This window comes from Orbicella faveolata, unplaced genomic scaffold (genome assembly GCF_042242905.1).
Source record: "Orbicella faveolata isolate gen_17 unplaced genomic scaffold, um_ofav_v1 contig_2, whole genome shotgun sequence".
NCBI lineage: Eukaryota > Metazoa > Cnidaria > Anthozoa > Scleractinia > Merulinidae > Orbicella > Orbicella faveolata.
In genome coordinates, this window is record NW_028301547.1 from 26,829,154 (window position 1) to 26,854,104 (window position 24,951).

Sequence of the window (24,951 nt, forward strand, 5' to 3'; positions counted from 1 at the left end):
AGAAACTGACCTTTCTTAAGAATACGGGTTGAGAGATCTTAGGATAAAATGGCGCGACGCAAGAATTTGGTGTGTGTTGAACAACTAACAAAAGCGAATAAATAGGTGTTTGTTTTGACAACGTATTCGTGGAGAAAAGAACGTTGTAGTAGAGTGTTGTCCGTTTTTTTAAAAAAAGACATTCTGTTTCGTGTATTTAGAAACGTTAGCCGGAACTCCAGCGCACTTACCATGGCCACAAGCTATGGCTTGTGTTCATCTATTCATGTGGATTTCAGGTACTTTTAGATGTAGACATGTTGTCTTTTATGTTTAATAATTTACGAGGAGAGTTTTTAGCGAATTGTGACTGGCGGAGACCGACCAGGTACTCGCCAGTGTTTTCGCCGCTGCCCTATCGCGAGGCTTAAAAACTTCTCTAGTTGAAAAATAAATTACGCTAGTAATTCTTTTCTCGGCTTAATTTTTTTACCGTCAACACGGAATTAACACTCGGAAAAAAAATAAACGTTTAAAATGGATTATTTCTATTAAAATACTTGCAGCGAATGATCACGAAAACGTCAGTTGGAAGAAATCGCGAGCAAATACTGAGTACAACCGTGTTTAGAGTTACACTTCAGCACGAAAATTAGACAAGCAGATCCGAGAAACGCTAGTGTGAAATATCGCGCGTATACTTCCGGTCGCGGTATATAATTCCAATGATAAACTAAGGTTGCCTAGCATTTTCGACCCATCTCGCCCGTGATGACATGTGAAAGAGAAAAATAATTGGAAAAGTTAGGGAAAACATAGTTACAGAATTCATTTCGAAGCAGTGTTTTTGTTGTCGCTTTCGAACTCATTCGATCGAAAAATTGGACCATAAAAGCTGTCTTGAACTGTCTTCTCCAACTTCTCAAAGGTTAACATACTGATTTTAAATTGATCCACGTTTAATTAGGGTTCTTTCACAATATCTCACAGAGTTAAACCAGGTCTTCCAATGGCTATGTTCCAAACAAAGTTCAGCGATAATTCAATCTGCGAAATGAAAAACAGTGCTCGAAAGAAGCCGAATATGTTAAAAAATAATCTTTTGGAATCGACAACACAGTGTTACGCCCTCCAGCAACTACGACGGATTTGACTAGGCATTTCCGCTTAAATTCCCAAATGAAAACTAGCCTGGGTATTGTTGTATCGAATTTCCTTGTCGCGGTTAGATAATTATTTGTCTGCTTCTGAAGCTTTGTGCCAAACATCACAGCAGAGCGGAATTTTTGCTTTCCCTTGTGGAAAGTGGTCTCAGCATTAGATTTAAGCATGGAATTTTTCCAGACTTATTGACTGGGAGGTAATCAGCTGAGATCTGTCGCTTTTGTCGTTTGTTTTGTAATGTAAATCTGCGTCAGACGCGACGCGATCGTATGAATCTTTCTTCAATATCGTCGATTATTGTGTGCGCACGCGTACTGGGCTGATTTCCTACTGCGAAAGCAAAATAAGACGGAGTGTTTTTTGTCCACTATAAGTTGGCCCGCTTTCGCGGAACAAGCTCCGTACAGGTAAATATTGCTCTGTAGTTGTCTTCTTTATTTTTCGGTTAGAGTAATGTGTATGTACGTAAAGTGCTCCGCGCGATGCCTCACTCATAATTTCTGAAACTCTGCTGAGGAGTTTGCAAAGATGGCTGGTTGGCTGGTGTGTCACCCGAGATGCGAGTTGAAGACAACGTGACGACCAAGTCATTCGCCACCGAACCTCAGCGCGTCGAACTGGCAAACAAACACGCAACTTTAGCATCTTCATTATTTGAAGATTTCTAGTGATTCAATGGAATGATTACCACTGTTATTAGAGCCTTTAAGGACATCTTTTCATACGCAGATTTAATCGCCCATTTTTGAGTTAACTGAAATGGAAACGTGACGAAACGTCCTTGCGAATTCCATCATATTGAACCCTAGATTTAACAATAAGTTGTCTCTCGGTCGTTTCGCCTGTTATTCAAGGTAGCTAGTAGTTCTCATTGATTCAGGAGCGAGAGTTATTTGTGAAGGTGGAGCAAAATAACGACAATTTAACACAGCGTTTTATGTCGATTCAGAGACATAATCCGGGCGCGCATGCATTGCTAAAATCGAAAACGAACGATTACATTAAATATGAAGGGAATCGTCAAAACTGGGAAGACCAAAGCCGAGGATTATACTATTCCGACCTAAAAATTACAAACTGCAACTGAATCACTGAAATTTAGCAAAACGCTAACGGCGTTATTGTATCCCTGCAACATGTCACCGACTATAAATTCATGTGCGCCCATCAGCTTATTTGCACATCGTATTGTATTTCCTGGCTTGTCTTGCGAGAACAAATTTACTTGTATTAGCTTCAAAAGAATAAAATACGTTTGGATCGGGAAGTCGTACAAAAGTACAGATTGTTGATGCAGACGTTTGTGCGTGTTCGTCTGCTCAAGGTTGTAAGTTTCGCCGAAACAAACACCGCTCGGCTTCTCATTTGACTCCGTAAGTGGCACATTTTCAACGCGTGTTTTCGAAGTCCACGCTCGACTGGGCATGTAAGAGTGAATAAATTTGCAACTCGCCGAAGCGATTTGTTTTACCGCCTACCTTTTCTCTCGCTTATTTCAAACATCACTGACTTCGGACTTTCGATTTTGAAAGGTTTTATCTTTCCGCGAGACGCTTGTTTTGTTTCAGATCACGCTACCACGTTTCGAAAGGGATATAGGCTTCTTCTTATAAAGATTGTCAGAATTAATTAATATTCATAGGGTTGTTCCAAGCAGATTGTTTGTCTTCAATTCATCATTGAAGGCAGTGTTTTATCGTGTGGATTTTGCGTAATTTAACTTGGGATCTCTGCGGATGAAAACCATTTCGGTGTATTTTTTTTATAAAAATCGTTATTTTTCTTGTCAAAGAGGTTAGGAGGATAAAGTACATGGAGAGCACGACCTGAAAGATTTAATCTTCCTGTGTAATAATCTTGTAGAAAACTGAAACAATGTTCATGTTTTGTGATATGAAGGCTATTTTCAATGAAATTTTGGATTAGATATTTAATGCAAAAATATTGAAAAAAATTAAGTTAACTACTTTTCAGAAACATGTGCCAAATTTTATTGTTCAAATTTACATGCTGGAACAATCTGTTTCTAAAAGCTAAAGTTAGAAGACCTAACAATTTCCAATACAATTTTCAAAGCATTTGAGTTCGTTTCTTGTGAATAGTTATTTGCAATACAATGTAGATGCCATTAATTTTGCTCTGTTGAGTTATAAAGTAAAGTGAACCTTAATTTGGACAGTAATTTTTATTTCAAACAAAACTTAATGAGTTGAATAAATATATAATTTTGTGCCCATAAGAGGTTGTGAGAGTAGATAATGTTAGTAGAAACAGTTTGTTTTACTGCTGAACCAATGAATTATATTCTGTATGCTGACTGGTGTATTTCCTTGTTATGTTAACATATTCATTTCTATCCTCTGCAGCCGCTGTTTTGTTAAACACCTTTTCCCATACAATTAAAATGATGGGTTTTTTATTGTACTTTGCACAGTTAATATTTTTTAATGACAGTTATTTGGCAAGATAAACTAAGACAGCCTACCATGGAGACAGCTGAGACAGCCTACCATACAGTTTTTTATTGGAAAAACACGAAATATTAAGTTACAATTTATAACTTCTGTTGTGAATCATTTTTATGGCATGCCAGATGTAATATTTTCTTTCTGTGTGATAAGTAAGTCTGATCAAAGAATTATTTTTATAACTATGAATCCTACCTTGTCTGCTAAAAGTGTTTCTACTAAAATGAGTGATTCAGTATTTTCCATGTGATTGAAGAATCAGGAAAATTGAGCCCATATCATTTGTAGCATTTAAGGCTGCATATAATCATTGTTATAGGGTGTGATATTTTTTTAGTATATTATATTTTTTTATGTATGTACACTGGTCATATTGACCAGAGGCAGGTTAGATATTAGTTTTGTCTAGTATGTACTTGTAACTGCAATGAAGTAACTCACAGTTGTCATTTTTTGACCACTGAGTATTCATCTATAATCTACTCCTTTTAGTTAGAGATTTCAAAGATAATTGTATGTTTGTAGCCTGCCAAGTACAGTTGAATGCTTCTCAACCATTTTCTCAAGAGTTCTGCTCCAAACTGAAGTATTTAATGCTTCAAATTAAAGTTAAGATAAAACCAAAGGTATAATTATACAGTTGAATATTTTAAAATATAATTACTGCATGTGAAAAAAAATGTTTTTGACAATAGGCTTAGTTAACAACCCGGAAAAAAGCATTTTGTATGACTGGAATTTTAGTAATTTTTCATCCAAGACATTGTCATATATATTTGCCCAACAGAATCTTACTCCAAATTTTTGTCTTTTAATACAGAATTCTTCTCTAAATCACCACTAGTTCACCTCATTTTTTTGCTATAGTATCAAAATAAATGTAAATATATGGAATATGACAAAGTAACACATAATTATTATTATTATTGCACTAAAAGGAAATATTTTGTCTTAAAATGTAGACAATAATGGAATTGCAAAAGAAAGTTTGTAATATTTCAGATAACATCTTTGATCTAATTGTATCCTGTTTGTAGTGATGGACTGGTGTTTGCAGGTGATGACAGATGATTAATTGACTGACATTTATGTTGTATTTAAAATAAAATAAATTTAAAAACTTATAAGCAAACAAAAACAGTCGTATTTTACATTCCGAAAAACTTTATAATTATACTGAAGAGAAAAATGATGTACACAAAAATTGTTCAAGCAGCAAAATGCTCCTGACACTTAAAGTACTTTGTATTTGAGATTTTTTATGTCAGTATTGTTTTTGTTACAGTAATTTGTAAAGTGGAAGATTTCTGAAGAGTGATCTTGTATCACATAACAATAAACTATCTTGGAATACACCATGAAAGCAATGTTTTCGGCAAATGGTGTGAGATTTGAATGCTCTGAGGTTTGAAAATAAGTTTTGTCCACTAAGTTGACTGAAATTAGTACCAACAATTAAAACACATACATGTAATATGTTCAAGCAGAAATCAGTCTCATAACAATCTACTGATTGATTAATTCTTCCCTTGTTTAGTTTTAAACTTCAGGCAGCTCTCAAAAGGTAAAAAAAAATACAGACAGTTTTTTACAGTTAATTTAGGTTTCATATGCTTGCAATCTATTCTCCGATCAATTTTAACCTGTCTTTTCACACGACTAAGCCATTTTGCTAATATTGGATGATTGTGGTGAAGAATTCTGACACTCTTTTCATTATGTTTTCTTGTTGATACAGTTTTGGCACCTTTCTCCTAATTTATTTTATAGTTGTAAGAAGGAGAGGGGATGGTGTTGTATTGATATCCAGCTAAAAAAAGAAAAATATTGGTTTATGATAATTAAAGTGGTTGTGATCAGTCCTTCAGAAAGAAACAAGTCTCTCCCAAGTCAGAACCACACATGGAAGCTTGGAATTTTGTGACCTACCCTTGAAGTACCCTTGCTATTTTTATATGTTAAATATTTGGCTAAACTACACTCTGTTAAATATTTGTAGAATTTCATCTGTGTGTAAGAGGCCTTGCATTGTTATCTAGTTATCTCTGTCAGTTTTCTGTCATACTTGACCTTTTTAACAATATTACTGACCAGTTAATGAATCATTTCCTAGCCAAAATAATTCAAAAGAAGAAAAGTTGCTAAAATGAAATCTTGCCTTTATTAGCAGCCTTTTTAAAAAAAAAATGATATCACAGTCAGTTATTCTTTAGACGTGCAGTGCTTTATAATGAAACTGAAAGTGCTGCATAGTGTATGACAACCCTGTAAACGTGACTTGTTGCAGCTTTATCAATATCAACCCTTAATTGGTGATCCAATACAAAAGATCTTTTCTTCAGAAAATTTGCACACTCAGTGGACCATGATATAAATTAGATAAACTATGGATGTTTTGTGGCTGAAATATCATGGTTGGTTAACCCTTGTCTGAGTGATTGATCATTTTTTTGAGTAAAATTGTTCAAGGGACATTGTGATCCCATTGTGAAGAAAAAGCACTAAATAGTATTAAAGAGAAACATGAGACTTATTTCTATATGCATGGCTAGAAACTGTATTCTGACTCTAAAAATAACAAAACAAATTATGCATTGCACAATCATTGTTATCACTTATGAAAAGGACCACGTGTTTAGTGACCAGTTTGAGCAAACTGTTCCTGATAGGCTACTATTGTATTGTGCTTTTCATGCCTGACAAAGTTTTGAATGTTCATAATTTTTCCTTCTGAGATCACAACTATGTTTTGCTTAGTGGCAGAAATATTACAGAACCGTAAGTATTTATCATAATTTTATAATCCGTGTTTTGTTAAAAGAGTGAATTTTATGGAATGAATTTTTTTTGAACCATATTATATAAATTTAGTCTTGTGTCAAATTTTAACTTGCATCATTACAAATCAAGAAATGTACAGTATTCACATTTACTCACCTGTGAACACTTATTTTCAGTAGGCTTAGCAATGTGCATTTTAACGGCTGAGACATATGGTTATGGAAAACAGTACATGCATGCACAATTCTATCTGCTACAGCTCCACATTAATTATTTTGTTTGTGAAGATTGTTCAAAGAGCTACTTTTAGTTAAACATCCCTTCTTGTAGAACAACCTGTACGGATCTGGAAAACACAGAAGAAATCTTGAATAATCACATTGTTACTTGATTTACCATAAGTTTCTTGACCATGATCTAAGCAGTATACAAGAAAAATTTAATATGTTATTTGCAAATGGTACAGAGGAACCTGGGAAGGAGCATTTGTATGCACCCAGGGGACTAGCTGTGTACTCCTAGCAGGAGCGAGTTTAAAAGGCAAAAATGGTGAAATGACAAAATGGCACTGCAGTTAGCCTAAATAGCACTCCAGTTAGCCTGTATAGCACTCTAGTTAGCCTATATAGCACTCTGGTTAGCCTAAATAGTGCTCCAGTTGGCCTATGTAGCACTCTGGTTAAGCCTTTATAGCACTCTGGTTAAGCCTATATAGTACTCTGGTTAAGCCTATATAGCACTCTGGTTAGCCTAAATAGCGCTCCAGTTAGCCTAAATAGCATCCCAGTTAGCCTATACAGCACTTGGGTTAGCCTAAATGGCACTGACTCAACAGCTGTTAGCTCTCAGTTTTTGTAAGGGTTTACCCTTACAGACACTGTACACCCATATCCCACACTCTTACCTGTAGTGCCATTTTGTCATTTCGCTATTTCATGTTTCAAACACGCCCTCCTAGTAAGTAGCTGCTTTGTGCCAGCAGTGTATAGAAACTGGCTGCTGCACAATTAAGTCCCCTGCATGTTCAGTAGAATCCTGAATTCTTAAACGCTTGATTTCCAAACGTCCCTAATAACTCAGACCATAAGTCATAATTTTGCTTCAGATTTTTTTCACTTTAGTTTAATTTTATCATGGTTATCTCAAACTCCTGATTTCTCAAATCAATTTTCATTTTCTTTGGAGATTTGTATTTCATTTTAAACAAATATTTCATTTGGGTTTTAGGGAGATGGATGCAGACCCTACACCAGAGCAGGATCCTTCTGGTGTAAATGATGCAACACTGATGGACACAGATGATCAGCAAAAATCTGAGATGTTCAACCCTGGCATTGGTGATGAAGCTGCAGAGGTGTTAGCATCAGTAGAGAATACAACTGTGCAGGAGAACTGTCAATCAATTTCTGATGTCACGCATGAGGATAGTATGGATTCTGGCAATAAAGCTGATGACAACATGGAATCAGTTCTAGAAGATGCAAATGTAAGACTCAAAATAGGTTTATTAAATAAAAATAATTATTTATATGTCAATTTCAATTCTGGCAGTCTTTCAGATGAGTGTAATTTATGAGTCATGAGCCTGATCTTGTGAAATGTAATGTTTTATGGATTAAACTTAATATCACTTAAGTGTTATATACTTAAGTGTTAGAAGTTTATACTTTTTGTTTTATGATATTGTATATTATACATTACTTACAAATGTTATTTTGTACTGTACATTACGTTTTCCTTTATTTATGTGTGGTATGAGAAATGTTCAAAATGAGTGGCCTAAGTACATGTAATATGGGTGACATTCATGACTTAATAGACTTCAGATGAAGTAGTCTGGGATTACATTTAAGCCTTGGTCTGATTGCAGTGTTGTGGTATTGGGAAAGTCTTGTCAGACTCCCAATGCATCTCTTCACCTATATAGTCAGTAACTACAGTTTTTTTACTGTCAATCTGTTAGCCTATGGCTTAAAGCTATAGGGCAACTAGGAAAAATTCTGGGAGTTACCATTCCCTTTCAAGAGGGATGGGTATGCTGAGGGAAAAAGGTCTGGATAAGTTCTGCTCAGTGGTATATGTACATGTAGGCGATTTTGACAGGGTGGAGACTTCAGCCTCCTTTTCATTTTTGTTGTATATGTGTATTGTCTAGTGTAATTGTTGTGAATAGCGTCACTTTTTGATAATTTTGGCCTGCTACCCTGCAAGGGTATATATCTGATTCTTTAGAAAGAGATGGAAATATCAACCACAATGATTAATACTACCCACTTAAAACTTTGCAACAAACTTTGTGACAGCCCTGTTAAAATGAACAGGTCTTTTTTTTCAAAATGCACAATGTTACAATTTATTTCAGGTATGTTAACTTTCAATTAATCATTCTTTTTCAGGGATTTCATCCTGAAACCAGTGAAGCAGCAACTGAAGATGCACCCCTTAATACCAATGCAACAAATGTTGAACCCCTGGCAACAGAAACTGGAACAGCAACAGACATCATTACCCCCACAGCTGCAGCTGTCACAGATTCAACTCCTTCAGTTTCTGTTGAAGATAAAGCCGAAGATAATTACCTGCAGGATGAAGATGAGAAGCCTGTCAAATTTGGGAAAATTGTAGATCCTCATGTTTTGGGATGCTGTGAGTTCTGTGGTGGTCCAGTCAAGAGGCGGCGGTTTTGCTCCCCTCTCAAGAGATTCTGCTCTAAAGGTTGTTCTCGAAGCTCTAGGAGAGCTAACTTAAAGGTATGTGACTCTAAATGCCTCTTAGAGTGGTGGAGATCACTTAATTAAGGTGGCTCAAAACAGTTTCCGTGCAGCAGTTAGTTTTTGATGGATCATTATAACCACACGTTATCGTTTTATGCTACAATCATGGTATCCAAAAACTGCCCAATCATTGGTGAACACGTTGTTATCATTTCTGTGACTCAAAAGGTTACCATAGTAATGGTATGACCTTCTAAAAACACCATTAATTACAGCTTTAGGGGCTTATAACTCAAAAACGGTGCCCACAGTGAATTTTTTTTATATTATGAAATTTTTATAAGCATGATAAGATGCATTGTTTGGCAACATTTTAAAAAAATCTGTACGTAGGGTTCAGAGCCGCGTTAAAGATTTGAAAATTTAAGGTAGCTCTGAACCCTATATACAGAATGTTTCTAAACTTTGCCAAAAGTTGCATCTTATCATGCTTTGAGCCACCATAATGTATCATAACTGCCAGTATTTAATTGGCCCTTAGGCAACACCTGCGACACATAATGAAGTTGTTTATGCCACTAACTTGTTGTTCACAATCCATGATGGAGTACTCTCAAGTTATGTCTTGCTAGCAATTAATGTTTTTCCTTCATTTCTGGTGTTAATTATTTAGTACTATATATTTTGAGAAAATACATGTTGAAACCAGTGGTATTAGTTAGAGTGTTTTTTGGTCTGACTTGGGTAGTACAGTGGCTTCCATGTGAAATTCGGTACTTGGTGCAGGGGATACTATTACGACATTATACTGAGATACACAGCTGGGTAGAAGTCAGTGATCATAGGCAAACCAAACAGGTTAAGCCAGATGGTTTAAGAAGTTTTTAGGTAATAATCAAATTTCATCTTCATGGCATTACAGCAGCTAGACTTTTAAAAGCTGTACATTTGTAACTTAGATTGAATTCGGAAGACGGTTAGGAGTTAACCTGCACTGTGATGGAGTAGTAAGCATCCCAGTGAAAGGGAGGTCGGGAGGTACAGTACTTCCAGTCATTTAATAACAATAGGATGAAACTGGAGTGTAGCACAGGCAATAATGAACCATCAAGTGTCTTGAAATCTTTGAGAATTGCAGCAGACTGTAAACCTTAGAAGTCACTCAAGGAAATACCCAGACCTGTCTCAATGAAGGTCATTGAAAATTCTGTGGAAGGTTTTTTTCCGGAGCCACATATATTGATTGTAATTGTAAAGATTCTAGAGGTTGCCTTTACTCAAGTCTTAAACAACTACAGGGTAGCGCGGTGCAAGATATTCGAACTCCACTTGATAGATTCAAACTGATTTAATGACAGATCAAGTCTATAGATCTAGTTCACAATACATAGCGACTGAAGAAATAGCGAAAATCAGTAAATCGCTAGTGGTAGCAGATACGAATAGGAGTAGTAGTTGTACAAGTAGATGTAGTAGGTTCGAACTGAGAAGCGCTAGTTAAGAATACATCCTACTTAGATAAGGCATAAAATAAAAATCTAACAGGATAGAAAAATCATAACAAAACTAACAAGATCACAGCGTGAAACAAATAGACGTGGCAATTGATACTTGAAAGTAATAAAACTGAGACGATAACAATTCTTGTCGTAACAAATGAAGATATCAACGGCTATCTTGCAAAATAGCTAAATATAGCATGAAAGAATCACAATGTGGTAATCATATGACTATTGGACTAATAAAGCAACTTGACAATAAGCCTTAGCAATAGTAGAGCTGTGAAAGCGATTTCAACAAAACCTAGATAAACTAAATGAAACCTATTCGTGATAAAGAAAAGACAAACAATTCGCGACTTAGTAAATAACTACAACAATAAGAACTTACGTACTTTGGTTGCCGACTCGCACCAAAAGGTAGGAGAGAGACAGCGATCGAAATACACTTGAAATAGCGGCAACTTGGATCCTTTGATCGTAGCACGGTAGCAGTGTAACTTCACTACCAATGTCTGACTAAAAGAAGTTGCACGTCGTCTTATATTGCCTATGCTACGTGAAAAACTAGGACGTTGTGAGAAACGTGGCACCCACAATAAAGACAATTTCCTAGCAGCAAAATTTCTAGAACTATTACATACTAGGAAAATCACGATTTTATGAAAGCTTTGATTTTGAAATCACGTACTTGGCTTGCATAATAACTGATAATAAATCAGTAGGAAGTTGCAAAGGAAATTGATAAATGATCAGCGTTTCAAAACTAACATTGATATCTGTGAATTCATCTAATTTTCAGAAGAAAGAAGGCGAGGACAATGGACAGGACTCTGATGAAGGGAGTACTGCAGGAGGTTAGTCACAGAAACACTTAGAAAGCTTGATATATCATTTTCAGTTGACATCTCACCACACCTGCTTGTAAATCACATGGTCTTGAAACAAATAACTTTCTTTTTGTGGCCAGTCATACCCTTCAACTTGCCATATTCAGGATCACAGTAAAAGGCCAGATGCACTACAGGATTCTACCTCTGCAATATATGACATGTAATACTGCATGCAGCAATTACGTGATTCAATTTAACCATTGCGAGTAGTAAAACACGCAATGTTGCACAGGTGTCTGGGCCTTTACTCTGTTAATATACAGCTCCAAAAAAGATCCATTTCCAACCCATGCAGGACAGTTTTTAACCTCAATGAGCTAATCAACACACAGTGATCGAGATCTAATTTTGGCTATTAAATAATTTTATACCATTTCCTTTTTTCAGTTGCTGAAGGTGAAACCCCTCATAAATTTACATGGAGCGATTACATGGAAGCTGCATTAAGCAAAGCTGCTCCTGATTGCTGTTTCAAACATGTGAGTGCAAATTTGAGTTTTTATGCAGTAAAGGGTAATATCACTGACAGTGATTTTGCTGCATTTTTTTGTGAAAGCAGTGCGTAAATTATGACTTAGTATCTCATTTGTACATCAACTGCTCAACCCCAAGGTGACAATATTGAGTGAATAATAATTTATTGTTAAAGGGAGTGCAAGTTGTAATGTAATTATTTGTTTGTAGCCATTTTGCCAATGATATGATGATGAAATTGGGAAAGTCTGCCCGATCTTTTCAGTCTGATATCATAGCCTTGTACATACATAATTGGTAAATAAACCCCTTCTGGCGCCTGGTATGTTGGCTGATAATGTCTGCGGCTGAGATATTGTCTGAAAAATGAATATTTGGCCGAGAAGCGAAGCTTTGAGGGCAAATGAAGAAGCTAGTCATAAAAGGGGATAAGTGACGATTTTGGTTGCTTTTCTTTTTTTGCTCCAAATTAGCTGAATTTTTGCATGTGGTCCTCAATGTAATAGAAAAACGTGTCCCTGTATTTTTGCTGCTGGTTTTTGCTTCGCTTTATAAAGACGCCGCTAGGAAAACCGGGTGGTTTTTTGCGTATGCAATATCCCGAAAGCGAAGCAAAGTTTAGCAGAAAAACTACGGGACATTGCTAAACATACCTAAACAAAACTGCATGCGAAATTTGGAGCATTTTTGACAAAGTTCACTTTTAATTAAAATACCTAATGCCCTTTTCCCGCTGAGGCTGCAAATAAATGAAGCCGGGCCTTTGTTATGATAAACAGAGCCGATCCTTTATTATAATAGCCAAGCCAAGCCTTTGTTATAAGTGGAAGTCTCGTCTCAGTTTATCATAACAAAGGCTCGGCCCGCCGCGACCGCAAGGACTTTGATTTCACTTAGAAAGCAGCAAAATGTCAATTTCACGTAACGTATAAGCTCAAAAATGTTAATTTTAGGTCAAAAAAGGTTTAAATGTTGATTTCACGTTAACGCGTGACAGCAAGGAGGTTGATTTCACTTAGAAACCAGCAAAATGTCAATTTCACGCAACGCATAAGCTCAGTGATGTTGATTTCAGGTCTGAATAGGTTAAAATGTTGACTTCAGGTTAACGCATGATGGCAAGGATGTTGGTTTCACTTAGAAACCAGCAAAATGGTAATTTCATGCAGCGCATAAGCTCAGTGATGTTGATTTCAGGTCTAAATAGGTTAGAATGTTGATTTCACGTTAACGCTTGATGGCAAGGATGTTAATTTCACTTAGAAAACAGCAAAATGGTAATTTCACGCAGCACATAAGCTCAATGATGTTGATTTCAGGTCTAAATAGGTCAAAATGTTGATTTCACGTTAACGCGTGACGGCAAGGATGTTGGTTTCACTTAGAAACCAGCAAAATGTCAATTTCACGCAGCACACAAGCTCAATGATGTTGATTCTAGGTCTAAATAGGTTAAAATGTTGATTTCACGTTAACGCTTGACGGCGAGGATGTTAATTTCACTTAGAAAACAGCAAAATGGTAATTTCACGCTGTGCATAAGCTCAATGATGTCGATTTCAAGTCTAAATAGGTTAAAATGTTGATTTGGCGTTAACGCATGACGGCAAGGATGTTGGTTTCACTTAGAAAACAGCAAAATGGTAGGAGCCCATGATGGGCTCCTGAAAATGGTAATTTCACGTAACGTGTAAGCTCAAAAATGTTGATTTCAGGTCAAAAAAGGTGTAAATAAAAATAAAATAAAACAAACATTTCAATAAGCACTTTTCCAAATACAGCAACGTCTTAAATGGCTAAAAAATCACGAGATAAAACATAGTTTTCGACAAACGTGATCGTAGCTTTATGTCACGCACCGCCATAACTTCCAAGTTCAAAATGCGCTGGTACCTCTTATGCCTGATGAGGATAACAACTTTAGTGGCTGTTTAGTTTTGGATTTAAGAATTTGAAGACTGCACGTGAAAACGCTCTATAAATAGGGCTGACAGATTAACAGATAAACCCTTCTGTGCAACGTACGGGTCTCCATACATCTGCATGTCCCCTGATCCCAGAAGCTCAAAACACTACAATTAATCATGCTGATTTGAAATAAAATCAACGCAAACTGGATCACAGATCTGTTACAATCGATCATCACTTGCTGGCCATTATTATGTTTAAATCTAGTTACCAGTTCGAGAAACATCTGCAGAACGTAATCGCAATGCCGGGAAGGGTCTTTACACCTCGTGTGGGGGAAAACATGGTGGTCAATACAAGACAAATTTTATAAGTCTAAAACCAGTTCTCGCTTTCCAAACTTTGACGCTAGCAACGCTTGGCAAATGGGCCACAACTCACCAGAGGGTATTTTTCTCGGGCAAGAACTGCTCTTGGACTTTGCTACCTGGCTCGACCTGACTTCGAATGTCTATAACACGATTACGTTATATCAGCTGCCTTCGAAGTTTCAGAACACATTTTGATTCTTTAAAACGTGCTGATGACTTACGGGTTTATCGAGGCTTTATGATGCCTTTCAACCACCAGGCAGGCATACAAGGTACTTTAAAACAATGCTTAAGATATTAGTTGACAGAGCTCTAATGCGGCACATCTCTTTTTTGTTTGATGACATTTCGTTTGACGCTCGATCGATTCACGTGTTGTGTTCACGTCACAATAGCCGATGTAAACAATCCGTTCCCAGATTTCCGCTCTATGTGCTGTGGGATTTGGTTTTGACTTCATACACTATAAACAGTCTGCCTGTTTGCTGTTCAACAAATAAACTCCTAAAGACATGGCTAGGAAAAGCCAAGTTGTTTGCCTACGTTTTAACTCGAAAACAAAGCAAAAACTAGCGAGAAAAATACAGAACCACGTTTTTCTATTACACTGAAGACCACATGCAAAAATTCGGCTAATTTGGAGCAAAAAAAAAGAAAATTAACCAAAATCGTCACTTATCCCCTTTATGACTAGTTTCTTCAAATGTTAAATTTTGAGGACAACCTCTCAGCCAAGGACAGTATCAGCCACCATACCAGCAAGCCAGAAAGGGGTTTATTTATTTTCTAACCCTCCCATTAATTTTCTGCATATTTTGTTGACTCTTTTGTACTTATCAGAACAGCAATGGGGACCCGTTTTTTTTTATGTCATTATCAGCGGATTCCACGAAAAGAGTTTATTTTTCTTCCATGAAAAATAATAAAGATGAAAAGGTGAAATTCTGGAGCTGGATTTATTCCTTTTAGCTCTGTTTCTTTTCGACAGAAACAGTCGCAGGGCAATTATCGACACAGGCAGAGGTTATTGCTTGATAACTGCCCAGTAATTTTGCACCACTTGACGTAAAGTAACCAATAGAAGTGCGTGAAAATTAAGCGTGGGTTGCAACTCGTTATAAACCCCTTTAAAAGCCTCAAGTGGAGGCGTGATGGCCTAGTGGTTAGCGCACTGGACTGGGGATTGAGCAGTCCTGGTTCAAGACCTGGCCAGGGTCATTGCATTGTGTTGTTGAGCAAGACACTACTCTCACATTGCCTCTCTCCACCCAGGTGTATAAATGGGTACCAGCAAATTTAAAGGGTAACTCTGTGAGGGACTAGCATCCCATCCAGGGAAGAGTAGAAATACTCCCTGTTGCTTCATGCTACGGAAACCAGGATAAGCTCTGGCTCTATAGGCTTCTGGCCAGATGCAGACTAAACCTTTACCTTTGGAGCTTCACTGCAGTTATAATTGTTAAAAAATCTTGACCATTATTTCTGGGTTTCCATCAATAAAATATGTCTTGTGATTTGAGTTTTTTAAAGTTACTCTGTTAACTGTCAATAATGCTCCAGCTGGTAGTGCTATGTCATGTTTTCCAATTGTTGTTTTTACAGTCAATTTATTTGCAGTATTTGGTTCCAGCCACTTTTTGTCTAGTTCTTCATAGGTTGCAGGCTGCAATCTGTCAATGTGTTGTGCTCTTTATCCATATGCCATGCTTTCTTTATTAAACGTTGTCCACTCATTTACCCAACAGACAACTGTGGAAGTGCCAGGCTTAAAACCAGGAATGAAACTAGAAGCTGTCGACAGGAACAATCCTCCTTCATTCTGTGTTGCCACGGTAATACAACAGGTTGGGCAGAGGGTGCGTATACGTTATGATGGCTTTGGAAAGGACAGTGGCAATGACTGCTGGTGTAACTTCCAAGCAGAGGAGCTCCATCCTATAGGATGGTGTGCACAGAATGGCTACCCTCTGCAGCCACCTAAAGGTATGTGGAAATTAAACAATCCCTTAATAGGACTAGGCCTGAACAGAATTATCTTCCATGATGTAATTTCTTGTTTTGACTTGCACTGACTTTTATGTCAACGAGTAAGAAATTAAAGATTTAAAATTTCCAAACTTATGCTTCAAACACTTCATACACTTTAAACTGAGGGCATCCACTGAAAAAGAAAAAAACAGACAGTTACTGTACAAAACGTGGACTGGATCAACTCAGATTGCTGATTTGAATAAGAATGGCAAAGTTATATTGTTTATGTCTCGTTTTTGACTAGTTACCATTCATTCAATCAGTGATCCAGGTTGGTCTGGTCTGAGTTTTGTCCCTCGTGCCTGAGAAAAAAAAACCCTTGATTTTTGTGTTAATTATAATTATATTGTTCAATACCTTTAATGTATTTACATTAATTTGTTATATTGGGTTTTTCTTCCATATTGCTTTCCAGTCAGCAGATTTTAATGTTTGTGTAACTTCATTTATGACGTGATATATCTGCAGGTATAAATAGCACTCTTGAGGACTGGAGAACATTTTTAACCCAGACCCTGACCGGCGCACTTGCCGCACCTCATGATCTGTTTAGAAAGGTGAAGACAGAAAGTCTACAATATGCATGTACTTGTTTTTGGATTTGTTTAAGGAAAATAATGTTACTGAAGAATATCAATTGAAATCTTCATTTGTTAGTTATTCAAAATCGTGTTCACCTAATTTTCTTTTCACTGGAAATTTAGCAACAATATAGTACTGCAACAAGATTCCCACCTCCATGGTTTGAATTCACAAATTTAAATTAATATGTAGAATGCTTTTCCTCTTGTGCAAGTACCTACTTCTTCAGGACTAGCTTTATAGTGAAAGTATTTTGATTACTGTTCCTATAGTAGTTAATACACTTAAAAGAGAGATAACTTACAGTGCCAGTATCTATGATGGTAACCTTAAAAAGTTTGCTTTTGGATTTATACTTAACCTGTGTGTACTGTGATCCATTTGAAAGTGTTAAAAATCTGTATATGCCTCAGACACCATACTATTGTCTAAAGAGTCATCGGTATGGAATGTCTTTTTGCACCTCTTGAGGTTTCAGGTTTGCTAATTCATGTGATACTGGTAGTAGATTTGTTTTTTAATTCACTTATTAATTTCCTTTGCATTCAGACTCAAGAGCATTTCCAGCCTAGAGTTCATGGATTTGAAATTGGCATGAAGTTGGAAGCTGTTCACCCGATGAAGCCATCGATCATTTGCCCGGCCACAGTCACTAAGAGCCTGGGTCCATACTACTTTGCCATCACTACAGACTACCAAGAGAATGTGCCCTCAGTCACATTTTGCTGCCATAGCGACTCCCCAGGAATCTTCCCAGCGGGATGGTGTTCCAGGCATCAAGTGGATTTGTCTGTTCCTCAAAGTAAGTGATGCCTGACAATTTGTGTCATAATTAACTGTGATTCTATGTAAGATTTTTTTTTTTTTATTATTTTTAAATGAGTGGACATTGTATTGTTTGCAGTATTGTGAAATGTAACTAAGTTAACAAATGAAAGAAGCTTGTATTTATTGGTCAGTTAGCCTGCAAACACAGATGGATTTCCGGCTTTTGTTTTACGCCAGCCAAAAATACCGCTATTTTTTGGCAGCATGAAACAAAAGCTGAAAATCTGGCCACGTTCACAGGCTACTTCTCAGTCATCATTATCTTAATGTTAGCACAGGTTGAGAACTCTCATTCATCGTTGTTGCATGTTCTTTGTGATGGGTGCCCAGATGACTGTACTTAGGGGCTTGCAAGGGCCATAGCCAGAAAAAAAAATTAAAATGACTGAGGCAATGTCCGTGAAAAAATTGTGACTGAGGCAATGTCCCTGAAAAAATTATGACTGAGGCAATGTCCCTGAAAAAATTATTACTGAGGCAATGTCCATGGTAAAATTCTCCTCCTAGGTTTTTAGGGAGAATATAAACAACAAAAAAGGAAAAAAGTGAGTGAGGCATTAGTGCCCTGGCTTGCCTATTATAGCGCAGTGACCTCATGGTTAGTGCTCTCGTCCCCAGATCAAGTGGTCCGGGTTCGAACCCTGGGCAGGGACACTGTGTTGTGTTCTTGGGCAAGACACTTCACTCTCATAGTACCTCTCGCCACCCAGGAGTATAAATGGGTACCAGCAAATTGTTGGGGAAACCTAACAAATTGTGGGGGAGTGACCTGTGATGGACTAGCATCCCATCCTGGGGGAGTAGAAATACTCCAAGCCGCTTCATGCTACAGAAACCGGGATAAGCTCTGGCAGCTATGAGCCCGTCAGCCCTAAGGATTCACACTTGCCAGTCACTAGCCACAGCCCTGCTTGTAGGTGGATTGTTGGGATTGCCTGTAAAACCTTCTAGGGACTAGTGGGTCACAGTGGAGGCCCTCCATCATTCCAGGCACCCACACAATGCGACTGTTAAGGAATGCTGAACAATATTATTTAGACTTCACCTTTGTGGATCATATTTTTCCCATTGTTATCTTACACTATTGTTTAGCTGGTGAAATACTGCTACTCGACCGTACAGTGACCACTTGATTGACCATGTATTAATGGCATTTTGAATTTCAGACTACACTAAAAAGACTTTTGCATGGGACAAGTACTTAGCTCTGTGTAGAGCACCATTTGCTCCTGCTCATTTGTTTAGGGTATGTGCAAAGTTAGACACATAAATTGTTTCAATCATCATCATTAATATCATTGTAGTCATCAATATCACAAATGCAAGTGCTGCAGCATTGTTTTACAGTTTTCATCTGACCTTATTAGCAGAGTTGCGCATGTCAATTTGATATTCTTTACCATTTTGAACTAAATGCAATCATCATTTTTAAACTGGTTTTAAAATGTCACAATTTAAATTTCCCTTTATTTTCCTTGAATCATGTAGCCTGTTGAGGGGTGTATAATTCTATGATACAAAGATGGGATTTTGAGGTCCTGGCATGTATCCCTTTAGCACTAGAGGTACAGTGCACTTACAAGTGGCTGTGGGGTAGAGGGTACAGTGGGACTGGGAAGGGGCGGGGGGTGAGTTCTAGAAGAGTTTGAACCTAGCAAAGGGTCAATGTGTTGTGATCTTGTGCAAGTCATTTTCACAAAGCTTCCCATGTCTATTTAGGTGCATAATGGGTACAGAATCTGCAACCTGGCAAAGTCAATGCAAAAGTGGTGGGAGACAGGGGTGGTTCATGAAACTGCCTTTTCTGTTGACTTAATAACACACTCCATTTATCCGTTATCCCACCTACAGTAATCAGCTTTCCAGACTAAGTTTTCCTATATATGATCAGCTGAGTAATTGTACCTTGATTTTCAACGTTTTTGAAATAATACTTTGATGTGTTCTCACCCAGAAAACAAAGGCCCATAAATTCAAGCCCGGCATGAAACTAGAAGTGGCAGACTTGGAACAGCCTCAGATCATCCGTGTAGCCACCATAACTAACATCATGGGCCGCATGCTGCAGCTGTTCTTTGACGGCCAGTCAAAGTTTCAGTTTGTGGATTTTGAATCACCGGACATCTATCCCATTGGTTGGTGTAAAAGAACAGGGCACACACTCCACTCGCCATTTGGTCCAAGTAAGTGTCTGTATGTGGTGTTTTCTGTGCCTTATCACTGGGTATTAAGTCTGCACATGGGCCAAGTGGCCCATCAGGCTGAAGCAAATCCCGTTCTCTTTAGCATGAAGCAACTAGGAGTATTTCTACTCCCCCCTGGATGGGATGCCAGACCATCGCAGGATTACCTCCAGCATTAAGTTTGCTAGTACCCATTTATACACCTGGGTGGAGAGAGGCACTGTGAGAGTAAAGTGTCTTGCACAACGCAATATCCCGGCCAGGGCTCAAACCCAGACTGCTCAATCCGGAGACAAGCCCACTAACCGTGAGGCCACCGTGCCTCCCTATCACTGGGTATACCCAAGTTGTTAAAAAAGAGGAATGGTTTTCTTTCTTGAATAGGTGTAATTATTATGTATAGGTGTAAAGTTAATTATATAATCTTGGTAGTCAATAGCTTTCATCTGAATGGTCATCCTGCATACGACATAATTTTAATCAGTCGGGACTCAAAAATAGAAACACATTTATAAGTCCTCAAGTTAACTGTTGAGAAATGGCTGATGACCGAGTAGTGGAGTTTTGAGGGCCACGTTGACTAAACCTCATAGAAATGTTAAGTTTATGCAAAAAGTAGGAAATATAGGCCTGAAGGGTTAGTTGTAAGGAGATTAGGTGGAGGATAATATTTCTGCTAGTGTATACTCGGTTTTAATGAGCCATTTAGTTGCTTAGTCCAAACCAATAACGTAAATTCCTCCTTATCTCAAGTAGACAAATCGCGAGGGAGGGGGGGGGGGACCCCATATATAAATAACAGGGGTGTTCCTCATTCCTTTTTGGACTCAAAAATGCGCTTTCAGTATTCCTTGTAGGGTGTTAAGCCTCAAAAAGTCCACAGCAGGCTAGCTTTTGCAGTACCTTTTAGGGTATTGAGCAGAAAAAATATATGACAGGAGATAATGTGTTATGTTAGAATTGGTACCCCTTAGAGGAGAAAAACTTTCAAGCCACGCCCACAAAACAGTATTTCTGTACCTCTTAGGGGTTCTTTTCAAAATTTGCGACAAGCACCCCTGTCTTTTTTATATGGGACCTCTCCCAGGAGGCAAATACTTTGTTGTTAATGTTCTGTACGCTTTTCTCATTTCAGTTCCTTCTGATGCGACCAGGTAAGCCTTTTAGTGCTAAATATGACAAATTGTTGCCTAGGTCAAGATAAATTGTCTGTTACTATAGCCAATCGTGTGTTTAATAGAATTTTTCAAGCCTAACCATCGGGTATGAAAAGACTTTTCTCGAACATGCTATCTGCTCGTCATCAAAGTCTTTCATTTTTTTAAAAGAAAAATTAATGATCTGTTAAATGATCCCCACAAGGTTTATATTTTAAGACTTGTCCAAATGCAACTCTTTTGTTGTAATTGTCATTAAAAGTAACCGTGAACTGTTTTGTTGTTTACAGCTCAGCTGATGATGAAGACAGTTTAGACTTACCATCATTTCTGGAGGTCATGGGAAGACAGAACCAAGCCCAGACAGGACAGACAGCAGTAGGTAAGGGTGATCAATTTCTCACTTCTCTTAACCATTCTGTAGTCATATTTAATGAAGCAGGTCATAAGAAGATAGGATTATATCATATCAGGTAGCCCAAGCTGTATTATTTCAGTGTTAAATTATTTCAGTATGATTAGGCATAACCTCACTAGCATTGTTATGCTTGAAATTTAGTCGAGAAGATTCCCTCTTCTCCCGTCATCATCTCTCCTCCCCTGCCCCCGGGCGGTCATGCCAGGAGGAGGTCTGGAGGTCTGGAGGTCTGCCCCCTCTCCTGTGTTGTCTCGCCCCTTCCTTTCCCAGCAGTCTAGTTGTGCCCAGCCTGATGTAACATTTTTTCCTGCTGATTGTTTGTCACGCCTGTTATGGTTGATAGGAGATTGCGTGACAAGTAAAATGTAAGAATGTAAGTTCATTATTAGTTATGCCGTGAATGTTTTTATGACTATAAGTCGGTGTTTTTCCTTTAGGAATACTGCCAAGAAAGCTTCCTACAGCAAGGTAGGCTTAGTTTTCTTTTTAATTTATTTCAGATTTCCTAGTTTTCAGCCACACAGATTTAAGAATTTCCCCAGGGGTGTTATGACATTTTATTTCGGATTCTATTTTGTCTTTGCTAAACTAAACAGGGACTTAGAAACTTTGACAAGAATTAGTTTAAACTGACAGTGTAGTTACCTGTTACACCTGTTAGTGTAATTCTTGCCTCTGTAAGCTGCAGTGGTCTCAAAGTTGATGCATTGAACTTCAAATCCAGGCACACGAACGTTTCGAACGTTTCATCATGGGCCTTACATTACTTCCTTTATTTTACTTTTTTATTGTCGCGCACTATTTTCAGAGTTAATTTACGTCAGTATTCTAAAATAAATCTAAAAAGAGAAATGGATGTTACATATGGCTATGGAAAGACTAGAAAAATATGTGCGTAACCAGAGAAGCCATTGGCTTTCGAGCTGGTTACCTTGGTGGGTAAATATGTGATATTGAAATGACAGGGCAACCGGACACCAAACGTCGGGGCAAACCGTCCACAGTGCGAAGCTACAGTCTTGTATTAATGCTATAGAAATCCGGAGTTACACTACCTATGGTGTGCGTCGTTTGGCGACTTATCTTTTCGTACTTTCATAATTCCAGCAAAATTGAAAAGGATGACAAGTCACCGGGGGAGGAAAGTGACATTAGTGATGATGATACAGGTCTGTTATTTTATTATCTTTTTTTTCATCTTGAATGTACTTTAAATCCGTCAATATGAGTAAGAGAGCTTTTCAATGACTTCGGTTACAGTAAAAGTAACTGAAGAACATCTGGTCCACTGCAGCCAATCACTACGCGGCTCAAAAACTCAGTCAGCCAATCAGGATTCGTAGCAAAGCCACAATCGATGCAAAGCGCAGGAAAAACACGTTGGCAAGATTCGATGCAATCGGCCGATACAAGTATATCGTTGTTCTGATTGGTTAGAGTACATCGCGCACATTTTATAGCTAATAACAGAGCCGCGAAAAGTGCGAAACCAAAACAAATACTTTGCGTTCTGTTAAACTTATCTAAGAGAACACATCAGCCAGTTTTAATACGGACAGCGTGTATCCAAGGTTATTGTTCTTCAAGCAGCATTATAACTTGTAGTCTGTCCCGAGACATGTATTTTTTTTGGCTACGAGTTATTTTTCTTCGAGCGCGCGAGCGGCCGTGAAGCGGGCTATTTTGATCTTTCCCAGCCCCACCCCCTTGCGTTTTAGCGCGTGCATCCCACGCACTGGGATTGTAGTTAAGTAACCTTACGATCTCGACGAACTCAAAACAAAACAGAGGGTCTGTGAGATACTAAAGGTGACCAGTTCTCAAGCCTTGATCTTAGAAGAGCAATATCATGATTATGTTTCGGCCAGGTTCGGAACGTTTTTACCACAACAAGAATCAGATCTTCTTCAACAAGAGCTGCTGTTATGGACCCTTGTTGGACCCAGACAAGGTGTCACAGCTGCCCGAGGCCACCCCTCCTGGGAAGGTCAGCAGTGTGATACGCACGGGACTGGAGATGGTAGCCAAGGCCGCGTTTGACCCTGAAAAGGTGATCGACCTCATGCAGGAGGGGTGCGGAGTACGAGTGGTTGTCAAACACAAGGGCAAGATTCTGAAAAAGGTAAGATTTCACATTCAATGGTACATGTTTTTTAATAGATCATTTCCGAGTTCGGTTGTGCCTTTGTTTTAAAACGAGTCCCCGTGCAAAACGTGTCATGAAAATGAGTTTGATTCGCATGAAAATCAACCCGTTGGGGGAACACACTTTCTTAAGAATAGTTTCGCACGAAGGTTGGCGTTGACATAGAGGCATAAGGCAACTCGGAATTGGCCTATTGAACTTATCCAGTACAAACAAGGGCACAAGAGGAAGCCCTGTATGCACCCATTCGTATTTCGCTGGTTACTGTGAACTCGCGCTGTGCTTTGGAATACAACAGATGCTTTAACCCACGTCATAATGTCGCAATGCGTTTATTTCGAAAATTTCATCTCCATCTTGTTTGCTCCTTTAGTTGTTTGCGATCTTGTAAACTTGAAAAAGAGCCTGTATGAGGAACCCAGGTTCTTCTGTATGTATAACTGATTCACGCACTTTGAAGACGTTTTTGAGAGTTCACCTCGTTCTGTTTTCACGCATGCATTCTATCAACAGGCGATCTCTCGAGTAGATTCGCGGCCGAAGTTGGAGCGTTACCTTAAGAGGTTTTGCCGGCGACTCATCTGTTGCGAATTCTTCTTGAGTTTGAAGCCCGTGCCAACACCCTGTCCTGATCAGTGCCAGGCTGATGGTGGGTATATCAGTACTTTATACTTAGTGAGTTAGCAATACGCACGCACGGTTAGACTGTACAACTTAAAATAGTGTAGTCTGTAATCCCCCCAGAGGGGGGTATTCCGTTCCATGGGCTAAATAGGTATGTGCGGCACCGAAGGGTTAGAAAAAGTAGATCGCTAAATATGCTAACCATTTGCAGCGTAGTTAAAATCGCTTGGTCGCGTAAAAACGTTTACTGAATCTTTTTGCTCTATGTTAGAGAACAGCGTTCCTACCAACCGGGAAATCATTGTTTGATGAAAATGTCTTGGACTGGCTACCAAACTGAACAAGGACGGTTGATAGCTGGAGAAACTTTTTGAATCTCATTACTTCCCAAATTGAAGTCGCATTACCTGTTAGCAGAACCATTGCAAAATAATTGATTAGTTGCTTGAATGGAATTTTACACCAGCAATATCGTTTGAATAACCGCAATAGTATTGCAACCATTACATGTAATTTTATTGTCTGACCACTATTTTAATGTGGCGCCTTGTTTGATTAACATTTACCTCTTGCTGGGTAAAATCCAGGGCGCTGTCTTGAATCCGAAACAAAATATTTCACCTGCTGAATCAAACAAAAGCTAAACAACGCAACATTTCTTTCACTTTTAAGTTTTGTTTCTAAAACTAACCGGCACCACTTCTTTTTCGTACTGTTGACTAAAAGTTGTT

At 38.2% G+C, this 24,951-nt stretch overlaps 1 protein-coding gene across 2 annotated transcripts in view; it reads left to right on the top strand.

The window, feature by feature from the left end:
• Positions 1–24,951, top strand: part of LOC110049837 (uncharacterized) — a 32,085-nt gene continuing 7,134 nt past the window's right edge. The window contains exons 1-16 of one of the 2 annotated variants that reach the window (XM_089290577.1): positions 1–278; positions 7,620–7,878; positions 8,789–9,142; positions 11,408–11,462; positions 11,886–11,977; positions 15,997–16,234; positions 16,751–16,839; positions 17,414–17,666; positions 18,859–18,938; positions 19,647–19,875; positions 21,011–21,029; positions 21,323–21,414; positions 21,888–21,918; positions 22,558–22,619; positions 23,319–23,572; positions 24,110–24,245. In XM_089290577.1, coding sequence (XP_089146703.1) covers positions 232–278; positions 7,620–7,878; positions 8,789–9,142; positions 11,408–11,462; positions 11,886–11,977; positions 15,997–16,234; positions 16,751–16,839; positions 17,414–17,666; positions 18,859–18,938; positions 19,647–19,875; positions 21,011–21,029; positions 21,323–21,414; positions 21,888–21,918; positions 22,558–22,619; positions 23,319–23,572; positions 24,110–24,245 — 2,290 coding nt within the window. In that variant the 5' untranslated portion in view covers positions 1–231. Of the gene's footprint in view, positions 279–1,230; positions 1,551–7,619; positions 7,879–8,788; positions 9,143–11,407; positions 11,463–11,885; positions 11,978–15,996; positions 16,235–16,750; positions 16,840–17,413; positions 17,667–18,858; positions 18,939–19,646; positions 19,876–21,010; positions 21,030–21,322; positions 21,415–21,887; positions 21,919–22,557; positions 22,620–23,318; positions 23,573–24,109; positions 24,246–24,951 lie in introns of those variants that run through there. The other variant, XM_089290578.1, reaches the window with a different exon arrangement.